This window comes from Lygodium microphyllum, chromosome 14, assembly GCF_053477565.2.
Source record: "Lygodium microphyllum isolate KBCC chromosome 14, Lygodium_microphyllum_v1.1.10, whole genome shotgun sequence".
NCBI classification, from domain to species: domain Eukaryota; kingdom Viridiplantae; phylum Streptophyta; class Polypodiopsida; order Schizaeales; family Lygodiaceae; genus Lygodium; species Lygodium microphyllum.
Window position 1 is genome coordinate 58,923,083 of NC_141148.1, and position 24,991 is coordinate 58,948,073.

Here is a 24,991-nt window from a genome sequence, read left to right on the forward strand (position 1 = left end):
GAAACCAGCCTTCCTTCTTGGAATGGGTGGTGGTAACCTGATTTAAGAGTTAATTACAGTAATAAATAAATGCACATAAAATGAAATACATACTTTACCATAACATTCTTGGACAGTAGACTTCCTGTTGGCCCCAAAACTGGCGCCCTTGTGGTATTTCTTTAGCTTTCATTCAATTGGAAGGAGTGCAACTTGAGATTCTTCAATCTCCTCTTGCTAACCAATTGCTCTTGCTATCATAAATGACCAGGAAACCTTTTGGGGCATTTGCCCCTTGATTCACCCAGGATTTCTTCTCCAATTTGACCCTTGGCTGGCCAAATGTTGCCCCAAATCAATTTGGGATGGGCTGGCTTCTGAAATCCCTTGATAATCTTCAATTATCAGTTGCTGATTTCAGTCCCTTGAGCCTTCAATCTCTGGCATGGATCCCAAGGTGGCTGCTAAACCCTAATTTCTGCTGTAAATTACGGTTTTCTGCAGAAATTACAAATCAGCCCACCAAAAATGGCTGAAATCTCCTTTGAATGGCTAATAATTGCTGAGAATGGCTGAGCATAGGCTGAACGAGATGAGAGAATGCTGTAGAGAGAGAAAATTCTGAGATTTGTTGTGAAGAACTGATCAAAATCAGCTGCTCCCCTGCTGTACCAGCCCCAAACGGATGCACCAACAACAATAGGAGCATCAGAGACTGTGATCTTCAGGAGAAAGTGTATCAGTAGCAATTGCCAGGTTCCCAAGGTCAAGAATATGCAATCTCCATCACCAAAATGGTCTCCAATGGCTGGGAAATGGCCCCAAAAGCTGGCAGCAATAGTCCAACACCTCTTCCCAATAGCTCCAAAATGAAAAAAACGAGATTTCCCTCTCCCTTCAGCCCTATTTAGCCTTTTCCCCACTTGCACGGTAAAGTTTTACCGAGTGGCAGCTTTCTTAATCCATTTTCAGCAATTTCAAGCAATTTAATTAATTTTCAGAATTAATTAATTCTGAAAATTAATTCAGCCCTTAATCCATGTCCAGAAAATTGACCTTGCCCATCCAAAAATTAATTGGCTAGGCCATTGCAACCCAAAGTGATCCCATGCATTAATTGATCCTTGGACAAGCATTAATCCATTAATTAATGCCTAGTCCCTAGTGTCACCACTGACACTTAATGGCCAATTAATGGTCCTAGGGGCAAATTGACACCAAAATTCACCTAGAATCTAACAAGTGTAACTTGTTACAACTTTTGCCTTTGACACCCATCTTTTTCACAGGGTCCTTTGACCTTCAACTGTGCAAAAGTAGCTTGCACCTAACATGTGCAACACATGTGCATCTTTTAATTGCACATTTGATTTTTCCTTTAATCAAATGTCAATTAAACATAAGCAAAGCATCAAATTTTCACGTCCTCGTGACATGAGAGTGCACAATGGAAGAAGGAACTTGAACATAGAGGAAGAGAGAGGCAATTTGCAAGAGAGGAAGAAACGAAACTTGCACTGAACAAGGAACAAATGCTGAATACAGAAGGCTTGATCAGTGCCTGCACACAGCCCACAGTGTCAGTGAGGGCACTAGATCAGGCTGATGATGATGGCAGCACCGAAGAAGGAGGAAGATGACGGAGTTGGAGTGTGCACTTGCCAAGGAAGGAGGGAAGATTGAAGCATGATGTAGACAGGGCACAACAAGAAGGTGATGCATGGCACAGTCACCACAAGAAATTGCTAGACTTCACTACTTTTTCTGCTAAAGCGAAATTTTTGCTTGCCAATAATAAAGATTTTGTATGCTCAATAGAAGAGTGGCCAATTGCCGCTATGGAGTGAGACCTAAAGTCACATGGCAGCCCATATGTCTCACTAAGTGAGCTCGTAGCCTTTGCAACGAATAACAACAAAAAGGGGGAAAATGGACAACCTTATCTAATTGTTGTTTGCACGCCAAATCTCTCCTTGTGACTTGAAAAGTGAAATGATGAAACACCTTGGTTCTTTGCTCTAGATGACTATCTTCAGCTTGGTGCCCTCCAAGAAGTCCCAGTATGGCCTAACGTATGTTTTTTCAAAATTGAGGAGCAAGAGGTTAAGATCCTAATTCTTGACCTTGGATAAGGCTATAGTTTCCTTAAATGAGAAAACATATTATAAATGATGTGCTCTATGATAATCCACCCTATCGCAAGATTACCACGAGGACTTATCAGGGCTTTCCAAGATGTTATGATGGTGGGAGTCATGCTAGAGAGATTATCCAAGGTCTTGGTGCGTCTCATTCCAAAGGGTAGTGGGGATAGATTGGATATCGATTAGTGGAGTCCAATCACTTTGCTAGAAGCTATATGTAAGATGCCAACAAATACAATTACTCTCATGTTCTCTCAAATCATATCAAACATTGTTCATTATATTCAGACACACTCTCATGATCTCTTTGCCAAAAAATGGTGCCATCAGAAGTGCCCCCATGTTGTTGTGAGACGCTCTAGTATTGTATGTCAAGTATCATTTGTGTCCAAGGGTTTGATCATGGAGCTCAACAAGCTAAACTAGTAGTTAGTGACCACCTTACCCACCTTCTTGGGAGTCTATCCAATGGATCAATTTGCCCTCCTTAGATGTCTCACTCGGCTTGAATGTCTATGGCTTGTTTGGAAGAAATCTTTAGAGGCTTTGTGTCCTCTATAAAGTAGAAGGAAGCTCTCACATAATACATGCACTTTGCTCTGGCTTTTAGAAAGGTCCCTATCTTCATTTTGATGGTGTGTTTTTCATAATGATACTTTGCTCTAGCTTTCTTTATAGCATCTATCTTGTCTCGATGGTGTGTTTTTAAGGAGCATCTTATGTAACCAAGAGTTTTAGGAATATGAGGTTTCATATACATGAAGAAACAAGTTTTGCATATCGTATAAATAAATAGAAGTTTACATGCAATATGACTCAGAATATGTCAAATAAATTAGGATTGATGTCAAATAAATTAGGATTGATGTTAGAAAAATTCCACTATATCTTATGAATAAAAGAAAAGCTAAGCATGTTTCTAATTTGTGAACATTTCATGGGCTCAACTCTTTTACCTCTGGAAAGTTAGGTTTCTTTTGTGAGTGTGCGGATAGCGGAAGCGTGAAGATTTGCAGCAGAGAAGTGAGCAGGTGAGTGAGACTGCGAGACTGAGAGAGTACGAGCTGATTTAGGTGTACCAACAAATGTGTTGGTACACAAAGAATAAAATGTATTTATACTTAGGGCCCGTAAGGGTGCATTCACATGTACAACATAACAATACACATGTAAAATACACGGAGGTGAATAAAGGACCTTTACATCCCAACAACTAAAGGACCTTTACATCCCAACAACCTCCCACTTAAAGGTCCAGAGTGAACCTTTAACCAACTCCCACTAGTCGTATGCAATGCTCATGCGGAGCCTTGCCTAGACTTTTAGTGAGAACATCTGCAGGGTTGTCCTGTGTTTTGATCTTGGTCAATGTGATGAGACCATCTTCCAGAATCTGTCTGATAAAGTGATATCGTACATCAATATGCTTTGTGCGTGAATGATACATGGCATTTTTAGCCAGATACACAACACTCTGGCTATCACATCCCAACACTGGAGTACTTATAGACATGCCGATATCCTCCGCAAGTTTACTCAACCATATAGCTTCCTTAGAAGCTTCAATAGCTGATATGTATTCAGCTTCAGTAGTACTCAGTGCTACGATGTTCTGCAATCTGGAGCACCAAGAGACGGCCCCTCCAGCAATTGTAAAGACATACCCGCTAGTGGACCTGCGAGTGTCTAAGTCACCTGCCATGTCTGCATCACAATAACCCTGCAGACTAAGTGCACCCTGCCCATAGCAAATACATTTTCTTTGTGTACCCTTTAGATATCTAAGAATACACTTGACAGCCTCCCAATGTTGTTTGCCAGGATTTGACATAAACCTGCTGACAACTCCCACTACATGAGCAATGTCTGGACGAGTAGCCATCATAGCATACATAAGAGAGCCACAAGCTAATGCATAAGGGACTCCATAGCATTGGCTTCCATGTTATCTTTTGGGCTGTTGGCTTTACTAAGCTTAAGGTATGGAGGTAAGGTACTCCGAGAGGCTTAGCTTCAGCCATGTTAAATCTGTCCAGTACCTTTTCAATGTACTTTTCTTGAGATAAGAACAACAATTTTTGCGTTCTATCCTTACGAATCCTCATACCCAATATATGCTCTGCATTCCCCAAATCTTTCATGGAAAAAGCTGATTTCAGCTGATCTTTGAGAGCATCCAAGCTAGTCTTTCTCTTCCCAGCTAGCAACATATCATCCACATACAACACAAGTATGATAGGGCTGCCATTTGTATCCTTTTTCATATACAAACAATGATCTGCATGGCTGCGTGTAAACCCATGAGAGAGCATAAAAGTGTCAAACTTTTTGTACCATTGCCATGGTGCTTGTTTCAGCCCATATAAGCTGCGTTTTAGTTTACACACCAATTGCTCTTTTCCAGGAACTACAAAACCCTCGGGCTGTTTCATGTAGATCTCCTCATCAATGTCACCATGGAGAAAAGCTGTTTTCATATCCATTTGGTACAACTCTAAATCCAATACAGCAGTGAGAGCAAAAAGCACATGTAGGGTCATCTTTACGACAGGTGAGAAGACCTCCTGGAAGTCAATTCCTTCCTTCTGTGCATACCCTTTGGCAACCAATCTTGCCTTGTACTTGGGTTTCCCATCAACTGTCTTTACTTTGTAAACCCATTGGTTTGGAAGAGGTTTTCTTCCTTTGGGTAACGACACAAGATCCCAAGTATCATTAGCATACAGAGATTTAATCTCTTTCTGCATAGCTAGCTCCCTTTTATTGCTGAATTTGCATGACTTGGCCTCTTTATATGTCAGAGGCTCACCCTCATCAGTAAGCATCACATAATGCAAAGAGGGGTCATACCTATGTAGCTGCCTTCTTAGGCGTGTAGACCTACGTACCCAATGATCTACATTCTCAGGAATCGGATCTACATCTGGAGGCATGTTATTTTCAGCATTTATTGGCTGCTGTAAGCCATTTTCGGCATGTTGTTCATGCTGTGCAGCACCTTCATTTTCATTTCCAGCACCTGCATTTTCATAATCAGTAAGTCTATCTTGCTGTCCATGACCTCCCTGTGCTTCTATTTGCTGTCCATCATCATCTGGCTCAAAGATAACCGGCTGATCATTAGTTTTAGCTTGTGGTACAACACCATGAGGCTCATCATTTGAGGTAATAGGTGGCTGCAAATTCTGAAATTTGACCCTTTTCATGTCTTCATCAGAGGCTAAAGTACTTTTCAGCACCTTTGCCTCATTAAACACAACATTACGGCTGCGAACAATTTTCTTAGACTGAGGTAGCCACACTCTATAGCCAAATTCACCCTCATCACCATAGCCCATGAAAATGCCTTTGGTGGATTTCGGGTCAAGTTTATTCCTTAGCTCATTTCTAACATGCACAAAAGCATCACAGCCAAATATTCGTAAATGGTCATATGAGGCCGGTTTGCTAGACCAAACCTCCTCAGGGATGCCATTATTTAAGGACGTGTTTGGAGAGCGGTTGCAAATGTGAACCGTGGTTTTAAGTGCCTCTCCCCAAAATTCATGAGGGAGATTAGCAGTGCACAGCATGCACTGCACTCTCTCACATAGGGTCCTATTGTATCTTTCAGCCACACCATTTGAAGAAGGGTTGTAAGGGGCTGTAAGCTCCCTCTTGATTCCATGCAAGTCACAAAAGGACTTAAATTCATCAGATGTGAACTCACCTCCATTATCAGTTCTCAAGCATTTCAACTTTCTACCTGTCTGAGTGGTCACGAATGCATGAAAAGTTTTAAAAACAGCAAACACTTCACTTTTCTTTTTCAACAAATAAACCCAAATCTTCTTGGAACAATCATCAATAAAAGAGGCAAAGTATGCAACACCACCCAACGATTTCACAGGTATGCTACATATATCAGAATGCACTAAGTCCAAGACATTTGACTTACGGGAGACACCGGAGTAAAAGGAAATTTTCATTTGCTTTCCAAACTGACAATCATTACAAAAATCAAGTTTAGAGCCTTTTGCATCAACCCTCTTCAAAGAGGTAAGGACATCTCTTATGCCATAACTCCAAATGACAGCCAATTTCAGCAATTGCAAGAAACTTGCCATTCAAGGCTTTACAATGCAGACAATACAAAGTGCCCTTCTTGGTTTCTTTAGCAATCAGCATGGAACCCCTTTTTAATTTCCACAAATCACCACCAAACAGTGTGGTGTAACCATGCAAGTCAAGCTGTCCAACAGATAGTAAACTCTTCTTGATGCCAGGCACATGTCTGATATCTTTCAACACAAGTTCTTGCCCATTATCCAAAGACAAGTGTATGGTGCCAATCCCCTCAATGCTGCAAGCATGATTATTTCCAAGGTAAACCTTGCCATAACAGCTTGCATCAAAAGTAGCAAAGCACTCCATGCATGGAGTCACATGGAAAGAGGCACCAGAGTCTACAATCCAAGTCTGAGTGACACCATCGTCAACTGACAAAAGTGCATCAATCACATCAGCCTTGGTAATCTGCATATCCTGTATGTGACATACAAGGGCATCATAATCCACTGCACATAATACATCAGCCTCTGCATCCGAGAGCTCCTCTATGACAACACTGGAGGCCACATTGGCCTTTTCCTTGCCTTTGCCTGCCTCAGATGCATCTGTCTTTTCCTCTTTTTTCTTTTTGTCTCCTGCATTCTTCTTTCTCTCTTGTTCCCAATCAGGCTTCTTGTGGCCCTTCCGACCACACTGATAGCATGTAACATCACTCTTTTCTTTTCCTTTGCTCTTGCTTGTGCTTCTCTGTCCAGCATTTGCATTTTTCTTTTCAGCCCTGCCTCTAACATTATAAGCTGAGTTGCTGCCTTCTCCACTAGACTTACGCCTAATTTCTTCATTCAAGATCGAACCCCTCACACCATCATATGTGAGATTGGGGTTATTACTGAGAGAAACAACCAAAGTCTCCCAAGAGTCAGGCAATGTCATGATCAAAAAGATCGCCCTCAACTTATCATCAAAATCCAAATTAGCATCCTTGAGCTGATTTAAAATACCAGTAAATGCACTCAAGTGCTCAGCTGCATGCTTGGACTCATCCAACCGCATATTCACCAACTTGCGCATTAAATGCACCTGATTAACAGGTGTGGTGATCTCATAGATAGTTTTTAACTTTTCCCATATTGCATGACCAGTGTCTAAACCCTTAATGTCTGTCAAAATGTCATCAGTGACACCCATCTTTATATAAGCCACAACCTTTTTATTGACTTTGGCCCAATCTGCCTCAGACATTTGTGCGGGTTTATCCTTCTGCAAAGTATCCTCAGAATCCTTTAAGAACAATATTTCTGCATACGATCTTTCCAAAGATCAAAACCCTGACCATCAAACCGTTTGATTTCCATCAAACTCTTAATGTCAGAGCTGGAAGAAGTTGCAGCCATTTTTATCACAAGTACAAGTGTAAATGCACTGAACTACAAGAGCACAAAGCTAAATCAGCAAATACACTCCTGTTCTTGCATAACCAGCAATAATCCTCTGCTGTTTTTACATAAACCAGCCACTGCACAGGCAAATAATGCAGAAATTTATCAAATTCTGCACAAAATCCCAAATTTTCAGGTCCAAATGTGCGCAAATGTCAGCCAGACTGACTCAGCTGAGAAAAATTACATCAATACATGAAAAGCCCCAATTTTTATTGGTCCAATGCCAAGAAATTTTACTCGGATGAGCAAAATTCCAATAAATTTGGCAAAATCCCCAATTTAATTGAGGTCAATGCACACAATGTCTGCAATTTCCGACACAGATGCCACTGTCAAGCATAAACAACGTCAAATCTGGGAAAAGCCCCAAATTTCCAGGCTCTAAATTGCACAAATCTGCAAACTGTGCTTGCGCTCATGAACGGGGGCTTGTGTAAGTGTGAAAAATCAGACAAAAGATCAAATAAACTGTCGTGACCTGGTTTTTCAGGTCAAATCTGACTGGCGCCTATTTGCGTGAGTTGTCGCCTGACGATTTTGACCTGCCGCCTGCTTGTGTGAGCTGTCGCCTGCAGTCGCCTGGTCATCGCCTGCACTCGCCTGGTCATCGCTTGCACTCCTGATGAAAAATGACTTGTCCCAACTGTCGCCTTAGCTGTTGCTTCACTTTCGTGAACTGCTGCCTATAGAGAAACTGTCGCCTGCACTCCTGTGAGCTGTCGCCTGGTCAGGCACGAACTGTGTGAGCTTGTCGCTGGTCAGACACTACTTGTGTGAGCCTGCCAGGTCAAAAACGACTTGTGTATTTCGCACGAGCGAACACTGAAGATGTCTCGCACAGACTTGGAGGTGTACGAGCACCTTAACCGTGGCTCTGATAACAGTTGTGAGTGCGCGGATAGCGGAAGCGTGAAGATTTGCAGCAGAGAAGTGAGCAGGTGAGTGAGAGTGAGAGACCGAGAGAGTACGAGCTGATTTAGGTGTACCAACAAATGTGTTGGTACACAAAGAATAAAATGTATTTATACTTGGGGGCCGTAAGGGTGCATTCACATGTACAACATAACAATACACGTGTAAAATACACGGAGGTGAATAAAGGACCTTTACATCCCAACAACTAAAGGACCTTTACATCCCAACATCTTTTTCCTTATAATTTGAGTTTTGTTTGGAATGTGTTTCATAAGTATAAAACAATTACCTTAGGAAATGGGTTTCTATGCAACATTGGCTTCGTCAAAGGCTTGTGATGTTCAATTCTACCTTTAACTTTTGAGGCCCTCTCAAAATATAGAGGAGTTGTTGTTAATCCTAACATGGGCAAGTCACTGTTACTCCTTTTTTCCCTTTGGGTGTAGGTGGAATCCTACCACTTTGCTCGTATGACTAGCCATGCTGGCTGCCTCACCATTCTTCTTGCGTGCTATATGCCTTCTCTTTGTTAGCATTACTTGCCACTTCCTAAGACTTGCATTCGTCTTTATGCTACTTCCAACCTTGCCTCTTACCTTGTCAGTCTCCTCTTTACCATTGTGGCTGTGGGCCAATTACCAATTGTATGTGCTATCTCTGACCCCAATAGGTATGGCTTGTCTTTGCCCTTCTCTTATTGCCCCCTTATCTCACCCTCCTCTTGAGCTTCCTCTCCTCCTCAGTTTCCTTTTAACCCTTAGATTTTGTCTCATTTCCTTGAGCTTTCCTTTTTCCTCCTCTCTCTCTCTCTCTCTTTGTGCTCCTATTTCTCATCCTACGATCTCCCTCTCTCTCTACCTCCCCTGGCCTCTTTAGCATTGGCCAAGAACCCTTACCTTCACCACTTGCAACCTTGGTTAAGCTACTTTATTCTCCAATCCCTTTTCACTACTTGGATTCTTCTTTGGTTTTTGCCATGCCCTAGCAATTGAAGACACCCATACTTTCAATGGAGCAAACATGGTTGATAAAAGAATATTTTCTCCTCATCTCCTAGCCGCTTTGCCTAAGAAAATAAAAAAAATGGCCATATTTTTTTTCCCCCTTCAGTTTTGCATGTTTCCTTCTTTAGCCCATTTCACTCCTTAAGCTCCTTCAATTGTTTTTTGAGCTAGAGATCATCAATTAGTTAAATGGAGCAAATGTGATTCCTAGGATAGTTATCCAGCCTCGCTCATCTTTGGGGACTCTAGTCTTGGTGCTTTCTCCCCCCCTCTCATTGCTACTTGTTTCCCAAAAGTTAAGGTGTGTGAAGCTGATCATCAAATTATCTTTGGGGACTCTAGTCTTGGTGCTTTCTCCCCCCCTCTCATTGCTACTTGTTTCCCAAAAGTTAAGGTGTGTGAAGCTGATCATCAAATTATGTGTGGTAGCTTGGAGGCATCATCTTTTGTTTGCAAGTTGGTGGCTTATTGTCCAAAGAAAGATACCATATGAATGGAGTATCTCTTGAGTGGAGGACAAATACATGCACCTCTCAAAGTTGGATAGGTCATTTTGGAAAGGATATATCCTAGTAGGCATGATAGTGACTAATAGAAAGAGAAAATATTATCAGATGCTCTTGGCAAAGAATTGGAGTAGTGAGTTATTATGACAAGAAATGGGACATTGCTTGGGCTTATCTACTTGCATGCATATCTATAGTGTGTTTTTGAAATGGGAGGCATGAAATGGGTTTCATAGCTTTAATACTTGTTTAGTAAATGTTAGAATGGTTTCATTCAAGATGGGGAAAAACTATGGAATAGTTGTATACATTTAGAATATGACTCAGAAATGTACAGAAATCATGAATCATGAGTCATGATTCTATATTATACAAATGACAATTTTGTGAGAGTGCACAACGGAAGAGAAACACGAACACAGAGAAAAGTAGAGAGAGAGAGGAAGGAGAAATCAAGGAAGAATATTGCACTGATTTAAGAAGAATGCTAGTACAATGATGATGGACTAATTAGTCCTTGCACGAAGCCAGAAGTGTTAGTGAGGGCACCAAATTAAACTGATGACGATGGCAGCACCACGCACGGAGAGTTGGAGTGTGCAGTTGCAAAGGGAAGATAGAAGATTGAAGAGTGTGTGTATGCCAAGTTTGGGGGGGGGATATGCTATAAATAGCCATAAATGTCCAAAATTGGCCAACTTGTACCAGGGGAGGCAATAAATGCTGGCAAACCAGCAATAAATGCTGGTTACTGAATAATAAAATGCGAGAAAAATATAGGGATGACCTTGGAAAAATCCCACATGACAAGACAATGTTTGGTAGTTGTAGATAGACTGTTTAAAGCAATAACGAGCCTAGGAATACACATAGGAAGTTGACAAATAAAGAAAATGCACCAAACTAGAGCTCCGATGTCTTTGTTAGACTATGACAGGAGCTCACAACTAGTAGATGACACACTAACATAACTAACATAGGTAGGCTAACACCCCCTCTCAGATCTTGGGAGTGTATGAAGACCCAATATACACAATAACACAACTAACATAGGTAGGCTAACACCCCCTCTTAGATCTTGGGAGTGTATGAAGACCCAATAACCTCATGTGATGAAGTATAGAATCTATGGGCAAAGGCTTTGTGAAGAGATTTGCCGCATTGTCATTCGTGGAACAATAGGCCATTGCTAACTTGGAATCCAGAATTCGCTCTCGAACATAGTGGTATTGAACCTCGATATGCTTCTTGCGAGTATGAAACACAGGGTTCTTTCCTAGAGCCAGAGCACTATGGTTGTCCACATGTAGCTCTGTAGGTCTAGGTTTAGGAAAACCAATCTCTACCAACATGCGATGAAGCCAAACCGCCTTTATAGTTGTAGAACATAATGTACGATACTCTATATGTGTAGAAGAGGGCCACATTAGGTTGCTTCTTGTTGCTCCACGAGGTAACTCCCAAGCCAAGGGAGAAGGCATAACTTGTAGTGGACCGTCTAGAATCCACATCACCTACCCAGTCAGAATTACTCCAAACAGAGAGAGTAACCCGCTCTCCATTCATGATCTCGAAGGATCAAGTCCTTTGTAAATAATGAAGAATACACAAGGCCGCTCTCCAATGCTCTTGAGTGGGAGTTTTCATGAAAGAAGACAACAATCCCACAACAAAAGAAATATCTAGTAGAGTGTGAATAAGCCATATGAGGGAGCCAACAAGACACTTATAACGGGTGGCATTTGTAAGGGGAGCTCCGGCTGCCAAAAGCTTGGACTTTGGGTCCATGGGGCAAGAAATATGCGAACAATCAGCCATACCAAACTCCGAGAGAAGCTTGGAGATGTACTTGTGTTGCGAAATAAAAATTCCATGTGCCATCTGTCAAGCCAAGGAAGAAATGTAGGATCCCAAGATTTGTCATGTCAAACTCTTGTTGCAAAATCTCCTTCCCTGTAATCATAAGATCATCCACATACAAGATGAGCAAAACACACTTGTCACCCTTAACCTTGAAGTATAGTGTCACAACTCTATAGAAAAGAATTTGTATTCTTTTTCATTAATTTGTCTATATAATGATTTATTAAATTTGTTTCCTTTGCACTAATTAGATATAAAGAAAAGTGCATTGGAGCTAGCCACTGATGAGTGGTCACAGGTTATGGTGGACCCACACGGTGAGTTAGAGAAAAGATAGTTCCGGTGGGTTAGAGAAAAGATAGTTCACACTTCCATCTATATGGTCCGATTGTGCGCCTGTGACCAGAACTCACGCATATCAGGGTTAGACTCGCACACAGAAAGGATTGATGCCTTGAAGTGTGGGCTAGCACGTGTGCATAATAGGGTCAACCATTTGGTTGGTGCGATTCACTTCATCCCAAAAATCTATATCAGAGACATATGCATTACATAACACAGCAGTAGCAGTGGTGGCGCCAGTCCAATTTTTATACTCATCACTAGCAAATAGCTTCCTAATTGCACCTTTGCAATAGTGCAATCGACCAAGCATAAGAAAGTAATATGCAAATCGTGTATCCGAGTGTTTGAGAGGTTCTTTGTCACTTCTTTTGCGAAACTCAGCATGCAAGTACTGATGATTACATATAAACGTAATAATCTTGTTGCCTTTCGCAACAAGAGATGCAATCCATGGCAAGTCCCCAATATCCTTCAACAAGTTATTCAAGCAATGTGCCATGCATGGACTAAAGGTGATTTGTGGATACATTGCCATTAAAATGTTTCCTGCTGCCCTGCTCGTAGGTTCACCATCTGCCACAAATTGCACTACATTTTTTTGCCCCAACAACATGCACTGCCTCGTAGCACTCAGAAGCCAATACATCTGCACTCTTTCCAGTCTCTGAAGCATCATGACTACCTATGAAGTATACATCCCCACGAGAATATGCGACAACACCATGTATGGACCTATGGCGTGTGTCACTCCATCCATCTGCTAAAATGTCACTCCATTTCTTGCCCATTGATTGCGAATATTTGTTGTTGCAATCTCTATGGCTACTTTTTCCTTTTGAAGCAATGTAGTCTTGATAGTTTCTGATGAAGGGGGCTTATATGTGGGTCCATATTTTGCAATCTTTGTCACCATATTTAAAAAATAAGGTGATTTGGCTGATTTGAATCCAATATGGTAATGGTAAAAAAAGTATGCCACTCTTGCATGTGTTTCCTCTTTTTTCTTTGGTTCCCATGAAGTGTGCAATGAACTTTGTCTAACACCACGACGTGTTGCCACTGATGGGTCTTCTACATGAAGCACCATGCCTTGCTGGCCTTGGAGTCCAGGTTGTTGGATCCGTTGCTATATTTGCCGTCCTCCTGGCATTTGAATTCCCCATAGAACTGGCTATGTGGTCAAGTAACTCCTGCCTTTTCTCAATTGATACATTAGTGCAAAAACACACCTTTTTCCGCTCCTCATGTAGAAGATGGGCTCTCACTTTATCAACCCCATTAATGCGAGCATAAGTGCAAAGTTTGCATTTCCCAGGGCAAGCCCCTCCACCTCTCAATGGCACCCCTGCATCTACCTCATCCCACCATGACCAAGTAGTGCTTCGACTTCGGTCCAGTTGTTGACGAAGTACCTGCTAAGGATGATGAAGATCCCATAGATGTCAATGCTGCCATCTATATAAAAGTGATAAATAATTAGTAAAGTTCATGAAATTGCAGAAATTTGCACCAAAATTTCAACATGCACGTGTTAAATGTTTGTTAAAAATGCCGGAAATTTGGTGTTACTTCAGAATGCATTCCTTTTATTGAAAATACCACAAATTTGGGGCATTCCAGTCTGCATTCCCTTGCTGAAAATGCCCCAAAATTTGGTGTGTTTTCAGCTACCTAATTTGGGGCAATGACTGATTCAAAATGCCATAAATTTGGGGCATTCTAGCCTGCATTCCCTTGCTGAAAATGCCCCAAAATTTGGCGCATTTTCAGCTCCCAAATTTGGTGCAATGATTGATTCAAAATGCCCGAAATTTGGGGGCTCTTTTAGATCTTGGGATGATGGATCCCAATGCCCCAAATTTGGGGACATTGCAGCCAAATGCTGAAAACACAAAGTTTTCGGAGTGAAACCCATTTGGGGTGAAATTTTTTGTGGTTACCTTGCTTGTAATAGATACTTGTGGCTCCAAGAAAAATTGGGCTAGTCATGGGAGAAAACCTTGTAACTCTCCTACTAAAGGTACAAGAACTTCAGCTGCTGGAACTATCCAGATCTGTCTTGCCAAAACACACAAAATCAGTTGCTCCTTTACTTTCCGTGGCTAGCCCATGTGTCATTGTTCCATGCCTAGGCTCTCAGGAATAACATCACATAGTTAGCCATCCCCGAGGACAATAGAACATTCATGAATCATGCTCACTGGGCAAGGAGTTCTAACAAACAACCAAGAGAACCTTCTTGGCTTTGCAAAGAAGGTGCCTCAACAGTTTCTTCTCCCCTCATCCAAGTATCCATGAGGAAAGAATTGTGATTTCTTTATTTGCATTATACTCCACTCAATGGTCAAAATGTGATGCTGATCAGGTCTCGGGCAGCCAACCCTAGAGGTTCTATCCTGAGCATATCTAAAATAGTATTCTCATTATTATGAATGGATGTTGTAGAATCTCTATTGATGGTGTTGTTTAAGAGAGTATCTAGGCACACCTGCAGGGTATAGAAGCAGAATTTTTTCAGGCACAAATCTGCTTTTGCATTAGGTCATACCATTCCTGCAATTTGCCACTCTTGGTGTATGTGGACTTTTTGTGTTTGTGAAATGCTAATCCAAAGCATTTTATAGTGCTTACACAGTGAATTGGTTGAAAATTACGGGATGAGCATGCTGTTCTTAGTTGGAATTTTTTGTAATCACACGTGTCCGTTCGTGATGCAGGTGTCAGGGAGGCTGTTCACAGAGACTGCTCCTCGCAGAAGCACAAGGCTGTCTGGTGATTCAAGCACTGGTTCTGGCCAACAAAGTTCATCTTCTGGTGTTAGCATGTCTATATCTTCATCTTTTTCTGGAGGAAATGGGTTTGGCCATTCATCTGGTGCTACATCAGGAATGGGAGGATCCACAAGTAGGGGTGCCACTGCGACATCTATTCGTTCTACTACTGTCCGTAGAAGTCTTCCTGGATTGCCAGATGGTTATCTTGATGATGGTATATGTGCACACCTTTTGATCATCATTCCCAATGATTCAAAGTATCAAAGAGTAATCAGTAACATAGTGTTAGCTTTCCAAGAGAGCTTATTGGGGGTTGATTAGGCTGAAAAAGAGACTCCTTCTAAAAACTTGTTAGCAGCCTTTCAATGCTGAAAGAAGTCAGACAGATTGGAAAGTCATAGAATCCAGGTGCAGAGTTTGCCACGGAAAAAGAGCAGCTTCAATCTCATTACAGTTTTCTTAAACAAAGTTAACCAAGTCATGGATGATTGTTCCTTGCTTTTTGTGATCTATCAAATGTTCTTGAAATGTTTGTCTCTTGGTAACATTAGTTATGTATTTGGATTTAGCAAATCAGCATCTCATGGTGAATGATTTTAGCTGGAGTTCATGGGTATGGTTGTAAATCGAAAGTTGAAAGTTGAAATGAAAAATACAGTTAAAGTTCATGATCATCAAGCATCACAGTTGTTATAGACTTCAGTGTTTAAAACCACCTCAAACTTATCATGCTGAGGACTTCCTGGTTTAGTTACTTATTCATCAACCAGCTTTGCTTTTGCTTGATTGATGCTTCATATGACCATGGCTGAAGGGTTTATGATGCCTCATTTCAAGCTGGGATATTCTCTCCAAGTGAGAGCTCTCTTTACAATTTCTGGAATTGAGTGGCCGGTTGAAGTTAGTTTTTCTTTTTCCCCTATGGAAAAGAAAATGTAATCACTAATACCTTAGAGAATATCCTCAAGACGCAAACTACAGAGGACAAAGTAAACAACCGATCTGGTGGGCTATAATGCCAGACCATCTGAGGGGCTGCCAGAGGAAAGGTGCCGGAGTCCCACGTCTGCAATAGGGCAGCTCTTCCCCTCATCCTGTCAGTGCCACCTTGCAAGCTCTCCCATCTCTTGCAGAGAGTATGGATGATCTTTGTTGAAAGAGCCTTTGTAGTGAGACATCCTAGAGTCTTAGCTTGGATATACCTTGCAGTGCAAATATACTAAGCAATAATGCTAGCAATCAAGTTGTCAATGCCCATCTATGGCTGTCCCTAGGCCATTCTTGGTGTGAATAATTTGGAGTGGGGATTCTTCTCAGATGCCGATCAATCATGAGAAAGGGGTGGCTCCCTTGAAAATCCTCATATCCACATGTTGGGCCTCTATCTGTGACTCAAGCTATGCCTCCCCAAGTCACAAAAATGGTCTGTGTTGTGCTGTGAAAGATCATCCTGAGGGCTCTCCTTCATATCCCTAGGCTCAAGGATAGTCCCATAGATAGTGCTTGTGTCTCGTTTGACTCACTACACCTCACACATGCCGCTGGGTCCTTGCCATATTCAGGCCATGTACCAACTGCTAGGCTTTTGTGAGCTAATAGCTTTTGGAAGATGAATATTTGCATAGTAGGCCTAAAGCTGTCATCTAGCCTCCTTGAGAAGTCCAATAGGAAATGATTTGAGATTCCTTGTTTGTGTCAATGTGAAGTGGTTGTTGGCTGTGCTCTGATCTTGCTCATCGATCCTCCTCACCAGCTTGGTAGTGTAGCCAAAGGCCACATCACATGGCCTATTGAGGAATGGATCTCCCCAAACCCACTCTTGTGTATTTTGTAGTCTCTGAATGGGCCTCCTTTGATAAGCCTAGTGTCTCCATCCATCTAACAAGCAAATAGCTGGGTCTCAGTTCTCTCATTGAATATTGCCATGCTCCTCCACACTAAAAGTGAATATCCTATCTCAGCTAGTTTCAATGATCCCAAGCAAGATGTCCCCTTTGGGGAAGAGACCAGTCCAGGTTTGTTAAGTGGTGGTATTTGTCCTCTGATTAGGAGGTACTGCATCTGTCACTTCCTCTATCATAGCTCTAGTGCTCTTGAGGCATTGCAGTCTCTACCTCTAGATGCCTTGTGGTAGGTCTTGGAATGCAAACCAATCTCCCACCGAGGTAGCAACATGCAGAGAATCTACTCAAGGATAGTTAGGCCCGTTGTCCAAGAGTGTGGCTTGACTCTGACTGTAAATGTTGATTGAAGAGAACAGGCTGCCTCCTTTAAACTTTTCTCTTTAACTGTGGTTGGTGGTGGAGGTTAGATAAAACAGATCTCCAATGCCTGATGATAGCAGGTGCAACCTAATCTCAAGAGTCAGGACTCCTCCCTAAGTATCTGGTTGTGCTCTTGAAAGATCTAGTGAATGCTGGGCTGCCATGGTCCTCTATGTGATGGATTGAACTTCATTGGGGGGTTCCATAGTAGATGTTTCTTCCTAGGCTCCTGTCTTGGAAGGAGACCCTTGACAATGAGCTTAACCAACAAGGCCTTGCTCTGGCTCTTTGGGTTTGTGATCCGGAAGCCTCCTCTAGATCTAGGCTATATAATGGCATCCCAAGCCACATTTTCTGTAGTTGTGCTTGAAGCTCCTACTCACCACATAAAGTCCTTGACAAGGCACTTGGCCAATGCATGACCTAGAGAATGCTCAAGAGGAAGTGATGTACCATAGGGTCAGGAGAAGAAGCTTGTTGGCAACCATCACTCTCCTGGCTAATGAGAGCCTTGCCGAGCTTCACATGGTGCCCTGAAGGGATAGATCCGAGCTCTGATGGTGGAGGCTGATCACTTTCTTTGGAACTGTAAATGATTGTTGAAAAGAGTGATCAGTCTTAGATTGGCCCCCATTGATGCCAGATATTATCCACCTTACCCAAAGAGTGCAGCACCTTGGACAACATCTTCACATTTTGGGAGTCCACTGCTCTTGCTTGTTCCAGGAACCAGGACCTCATTGTCCTCCTCCTTGACTTCAGGCATTGCAGTGGCTCCACTTGCACCACTTGGGGCTTCACTGTTTCACAACCTGACTATTTTCTCTATCGGTTTTATTTGTCACACAGATGTCTGTTGTTGTGGCAGTGGGTTATTTGATTGGCTAAGTGGTGTGGTTATTGTGTGTGTTTGGAAAAATTTCTTATAAAAGGAGATCACCGTTTGGTTCTCACGATTGGATATGCATTCAGTTGCTTGAGAATCTTCTGCAAGGCTCTCCAGGAAGCATAATTTTCTCCTTATCCATTTTGTTGGAAAGTGTGGTCATGAATTGCCTTCACACTCTATATGACTGTGATCAAGTTAGTCTGAACACAAAATATGCCTTAAGTTTGATTGGGAACATTCTTGTTTTCCAAGAAAGTCTCAATTTCAACAGTATGGCTGACTTGAGCATGTCTTTTTCATGCAAATAAATGATGATAATAGGGAGTCTTGGTTACAGATGCGTAAACAGGGTTGAGTGATCATCTAATATTTTAGGTTATGGAAGGCGGGAATTTGAATGATAATCTGAACATTGTTAACTTGAAAACGTCATTTGGCAGTGCGCAGGAGTGGTGATGGTTTTGATGATGTGGTTAGTAGTGAGGAAGGTGCAACAAAGCGTGGACTAGGAAGCTGCACAGATGAAGAACTCCAAGGTCGGGGGAAAGCAAATAGTCAGAGTCAGGTCTTTCCTCGTGGGAGGAGAACTATGGAAGGTGCATTAGAGCTCCTAAGCTTGCTTAGGATTCTAGGAGAGGGCTTCAGACATCTTTGTATGTATCGTTGTCAGGTAATTGACATAACTTTAGCTGAAAGTTTACTGAAATGTTGGACTATTGCTGCTTGACTTTGCTCAGAAACAGCGGAATATGTATGGGCTCTTATTATTTCGTATGATTTGCATAGCATTGTGACATATTATTTGACTCTAAAAATTTGGGAAGTGGTAAACTCAATGCTTTCTTCATATAGACTTGGACAGACTGTGTGAGATAGGCCAGGAAACAACTTTTGTCTGTATGGTTATGGACCTAATTGAGGTTTTATCAGATACTGCATTTCTAGAACTGATAATATTCAGACTTGTTCTACAAGGACTTGCGAGATTCACTTAATATGTGGGCTTAACTAGTTGTTGAGCTAGTCTAGTGACAAAACTGGATATAATGAATTGTTTTACTTCTTGGATTCTGATGCAGGAGGCATTGCAATCATTTTTGAAGTTGAGTCAACAACAGTATGGAACTGGATGGGTTTTATGCCAGGTGAAGAATACACACTGTGAATGATTTGATCTTGCATGTGTGCTCTGAAACCAGCATGTTAGGGTTTTTACTGATCTCTTGATAAGTATGAAACTCGCGGAAGTTAACATGTTAATTTAAAATGGAGATCTTATGCTTCTATATATGATGAAAACGAGAAACCACATATCTACATTCTTCCTTTTTATATTTTGCTGGGTGGATAGCAAGGTCATATTTATGATGTTGGCTCAATAGTGATGCTAGCGTGATTTGAGATCAGGCTTCACATTTGAAGGGTTGCCCAACTTTCACATTTGGAAGGCCTTAGAGCAGCCTGCCCTTCGTTTTGAAAGAGATTGGAAGAGCATATTACTCTTTTCTTGAATTCGCTCTCATTCACTTGAAAGTTAATATGTTTATAATCATTCCTTGGAAGGGTAAAACCTTCATGAAGGTTGTTGTAGCCTTCAAATATTAGACCTATCTGGGACTGCTAAAGACATTGGTTTTGCACGAAGCAAGTGGTATTTGAGGTATGGAAATTTGCAAATATTGGCCTGGAAGAGACTAGGCACCATCAACGACATCACCTGCATGGAATGCATGTACCCTCTGAAATAAACACACAAGATTCCTAGTTGAAAAGCTGACAGATCTTGATCTTGCACACATCACATAGCACAAGCCATACAAGCATTGAAAGAAAGATATGGAAATGGGCATCATACTCACCTTGCAATCATAGAATGAGATGGGTTTGGCCTGGACCAACAACATATTGAGCCAATTTTCCATGGCAAGGACCATAGGTGCCAAAAATGGTGTTTCAAAGGCCGAAAACGTAAATACTGAAATGGGAAAGTTTTGGGAACTTTGAAATGCGCTTGAAGATCACCGTTTTAAGGAAAGGGTTTATGAAAGAATGTTTTGTTCTTTTCTCTCTTTTTTTTGGGGGGGGGGGATGCCCAATATTTTAGTGTGTGGTGTGGACATAACTAAGTCTGCGAGTTGTGTCACTACTTTTAAAGTTAGTGGCATAGGTCTAACTTACTTTAGACCTAATGTACTTTCATTCTATCATTCTAATACTTGCATCTTTTGAGTATGGGATTGTTGCCCACTCTTGCGTGTAAGGACAAGATGGAGTCCCACAAATGGCGATAGCATCTAGGAATATGGAAGTAGTGATGAGCTAATTTGAATGACATGACAATCCCTCTGGTTCTAGGGTTCATTCTTGTGTTCTTTTTTTTTCCGTGTTGAATTAAGTAGCGATATTTACATGAAACCATCAGCAGGTCAGCAAAGAAAAACAGAACAGACACAAATCAAGCTGAAAGGCTCCTAAGACCATAGCACACAAATATCACATAGAAAGGACAGTTGGAGTGGAGTGAACAATATCCAGCCAAGGAGCAGCAATGCCAGGAAGAACCAGGTCAGCTGAAACCATAGAGGAGATCTGCCCCCGAGTACGCCAAATATGCCATAGAGCTGTTGATCGAAGGAAATGGAAAAGGTAGGAATAATCTGATTGCAAGGCGAACATAGAAAGCATCCTACCTAGAATCCATGAATGAGCTGATATTTGCTGTTGAGTTGCTAGGGACCACACATGGGAAACAAAACTCCAAATTTGTTGAGCAACAGGGCAAGAGACGAAGAGATGAAGCAATGTCTCATCGCATGTAGTGCAAAATACATTGCGACCATGGGAGATCTTGCGAGCACACAACAAATTTCTAGTTGGAAGACTCCCAATAAGCAGCCTCCACATGAACACTTTACTGTGATAAGGAACCTTAGACTTCCAGAGTTGAAGAAATCTTTCATGCCATCTCTTTTTATTGTCTCGAATATGCCGTAATTTATTGGCCTTTCTAGTGACCCATCTCTTGATCTCGACCATCTGATGATAGATCTGATTAGCTGACCTATTCTCGAAATCATCAGGAAGCACAAACATCCAATCTCACCAACAAGCATTCTTGTGTCCATTCTCTCTCTCTCTCTCTCTCTCTCTCTCTCTCTCTCTCTTTTCGTGAAGATAATTGAATTAAGTAGTAAATATTTATATCAGATCATCAGGTTAGTATAAAATACAACAGACATAAATGAAAGTCAACCAAGAGTCTAACACAAAAATGCCACACAGAAAGAACAGTTGGCATGGAGCGAACAATATCCAGCCAGGGAGCATCAATATCAAGAACCAAATCAGTAGACACCATAGAGGACATCTGCCATAACACTAAACCACGAACATGGGCCACATGACCATGGATGCCCGATATTGAATAAAAGATGAAGGCATTCCGAGAACGCCAAATATGCCACAAGGCTATCCATCTAAGGAAATGGAAAATGCAGGAATAATTTGAACGCAAAGAGGTCATAGAGGTAATCTTTCCCATAATCCACGAACGAGCTGATGTCCGGTGTTGAGTCACCGAGAATCACACACGGGAAACAAAACTCCAAATTTGTCTCGCAATAGGGCAGGAGACAAAGAGATGAAACACTGTCTCATCACATGTAATGCAGAATACACATCGACCAACAGAAATCTTGCGAGCACGCAACACATCCCCAGTAGGAAGAGCCCCGATAAGCAACCTCCATATAAATACTTTGCCTTGATAGAGAACCTTAGATTTCCAGAGCTGGATGAATCTTTCCTGCCACTTCTTTTTGCTATTCCGAATATGCCATACTTTATTAGCCTTTCCCATGACCCATCTCTTGGCCTCCACCATCTGATGATATATCTCGTTAGTTGACCTTTTCTCAAAATCATTAGGAATCACAAACATCCAATCACGCCAAGGAGAATGGTTGTAATGTAGGCAAAGGAGAGAACCTAAAAATTTGTCTTGTATGGATGACCAAATATTGTGATATCCTCTACGCATCCGAAAATGTTGACGAATAGGTCGAAAAGAATAAAGACGGGTTTGCCTAGGAATGACACTATTAAGGACAATTTGTAACTCCAAATGAGCCATTTGATTGAACTTGTCTCTCTGCAAATCTTTATGAGTCCAATCCAATAACACCTTGTAGCGAATTCTTCTTCTACAAAAATTAGGAGGTCGCCAAATTGCAAAATGTAACATCACCTTCTAAGATGCGATCAAATGAGAAAGGAGAAAAGATTGGGAGACCTTAATAGATCTTGTGGAGTTGAGCACATGCCACCAAGAAGCATGAATAACTGTGCTACCATGAGAGATGCTAGTCCTTTCTATAAAAAATTTTGCAATGTCTGCCCAAGGATGACTCTATACACATAGTGCATGCAGAAGAGCTAACCTTAAAGCGGCCATATGAAAATTAACATCCAATAGAGCTGCTCCCCCCATCCTTTTAGGAGTAGTCACATACTGCCCCGAAATCCATACCTGCCCCAAGCGATTCCCTTTCTTTTTCCATAACATGAATCGGATAGGTTGAACCAATTCCAAAAGAGACTTCTTGGTCCAAGGAAGCAATGACAGGAAAAACGATATCATGTTGATGATAATGCATTGAGCAACTTTAACTCTCACATGGTGAGGCTAGCCTTGAGATTTCCAGTACATAAACCGATCATGAATACAGGATGACATCCAATCCAACAAAGCACGGGGGAGCGACCTCCACACCAATAGGATAACCCAAGTGTTTGGTTATATTTCCCTTAGGAATCACGATTCCATGCAAGCCCAAGGCCTGCAAATCATTCTCCGTATAAGAGAGCAATGTAGATTCTTGAGCATTAATATGAAGTCTCGATGCCATAGCAAAAAGTTTCCACTCAACGATTGCCCAATTAACACTTGAGCGATCAGCCTTAAGGAACATAAAGGGACCATCTGCCAAAGATTGACCCACAAGTTGGGCCCCACTAGGAAGAGACAAACTAACAATTTCACCTTGATCGGCCAACTTATCCAACAATGAGAGTATCAGGTGAGTGACCAAAGCAAACAACACAGAGCTGAGAGAGCAGCCTTGCCAAAGAGATCGATATAAGTGATCCTTTCATTAAGTGCAATATGGGCCACTGCACCCTAACTAATAGTATCAACAAGAGAAATCATACGTGATCCAAAACCCATGGTGGACATTAGTTGCCTCAAAAAAGACCAACTTACATGATCAAATGCCTTTTCAATATCAAGCTAAAGCATAACAACGTGCTGGGCTGAAGAAGGTTTAGCATAGTCAATCCCCAGTTGAATGCCCTTGATGAAACCGTATTGACGTGGATGAACCGAATGTAGAAATACTTTTTGCAATCTGTTGGGAATGATTTTAGAGAAGATTTTGTATAACAAACCCATAACAGGAATGGGTTTCCATTCTTTCAAAGAGATTGGAGTGGGAACCTTAGGCAATAACTGAATGATTGCAATCTTCCAGTCTGAAGGCATGGTACTAGAATTCCACACGTGCTAACATAGACGAGTCAATGTATCCTTAAGCTGTTCAATATGGGCTGAAAACAACTCATTAGGAAGCTTATCCCAGTTAGGGCTTTTCCTTCGAGGCAAATTGGACAGCACCTCTTCCACTTCATCCTCCGAAATATCAAGCTCCATCAAATCAACCCATTCTGGCTTAACGTGGTTACTAACCAAATCACAAATGTACTGGCGAGCAGAGTGAACAACATCAGAAAGAATCTCTTGCAGGCCCAACAATGATTTATAAAAGTCAACACACATCTGAATGATGGATGCAGGATTTGTCACCATAACACCTTGCTCATTGTTCAAACGCACAATATTTTCCCGAACGGATTTTTGATGTAATCGAGCAAAGAATTGATGAGATTGACAATTATTGTCGTGTAAAGATTCCACTTTGGTCAACAATTTGTATTTAGCATGTTCCTCTTCTTGTAGAGATTGAACTCTGCCTTTCAACCATTCAATGCATGTGAGCAAGTTATCAATGGTATCCCGATTGACACAGAGACAATGAATGGGCCAACAAAGATTGTACATGCTGCAATTCAGCGCATAAAGAGGAAGCATGCTGAATACCATACTGTCGGGATAATGATCTTGCATTATCCCTAAAAACAACCCATGCTTCCATCCCTTCAGATAGGACCCTGGAGCGAAAGAGCAATTAATTGTTGAATACATTCCAAAAACTGATTTGCAGAAGAAAGAATTGATTGTAACAAAGAGGCAACTGGGCTAGGAGAGCCTTAAAGGCATGAACATGTTGGTGTGTCAATTCCAAGATCAAAGGATAGTAATTAGACAAGACATGTTGTCGCTCCACCCACATATCAACGACGGCAGGAAGAAAAGAATCACTTTGACAAATATAGATCCTATTCAGTCTGGCCCAAGTGTTTGGATGCTGAAGAGAACGATAAGTATTTCTTGACTGAGAAGGATGTATCCAAGACCACATGTCTTGTTTCAAAGACACAGTTGCTAGAGCATCCCAAGCTTGTCGCTCATGACCATCTATGACCCAGTGCTATGAAGTTGCATGATCCACAGATATACATGCATTAAAATCACCCATAACAAAGCCTTGATGAGCCATGGCAAGACAATGCAAGTCATCCCAAAGCTGACAAAGTTTGCAAGCAGTAGAAGGAGCATACATTCCCACTAGCCACAAAACCTCTCCCTCATATAGGATTTTCAGAATCATAAATCTGTTGCGATGATCTTGAGAAACC

The 24,991-nt window shown here is 41.6% G+C and overlaps 1 protein-coding gene across 3 annotated transcripts in view; it reads left to right on the forward strand.

The window, feature by feature from the left end:
• Positions 1-24,991, forward strand: part of HBT (CDC27 family protein) — a 135,112-nt gene that overhangs the window by 51,108 nt on the left and 59,013 nt on the right. For all 3 annotated transcript variants that reach the window (XM_087692847.1, XM_087692848.1, XM_087692849.1), the window contains 3 exons: positions 14,966-15,236; positions 18,616-18,845; positions 19,255-19,320. In XM_087692847.1, coding sequence (XP_087548973.1) covers positions 14,966-15,236; positions 18,616-18,845; positions 19,255-19,320 — 567 coding nt within the window. The remainder of the gene's footprint in view (positions 1-14,965; positions 15,237-18,615; positions 18,846-19,254; positions 19,321-24,991) is intronic.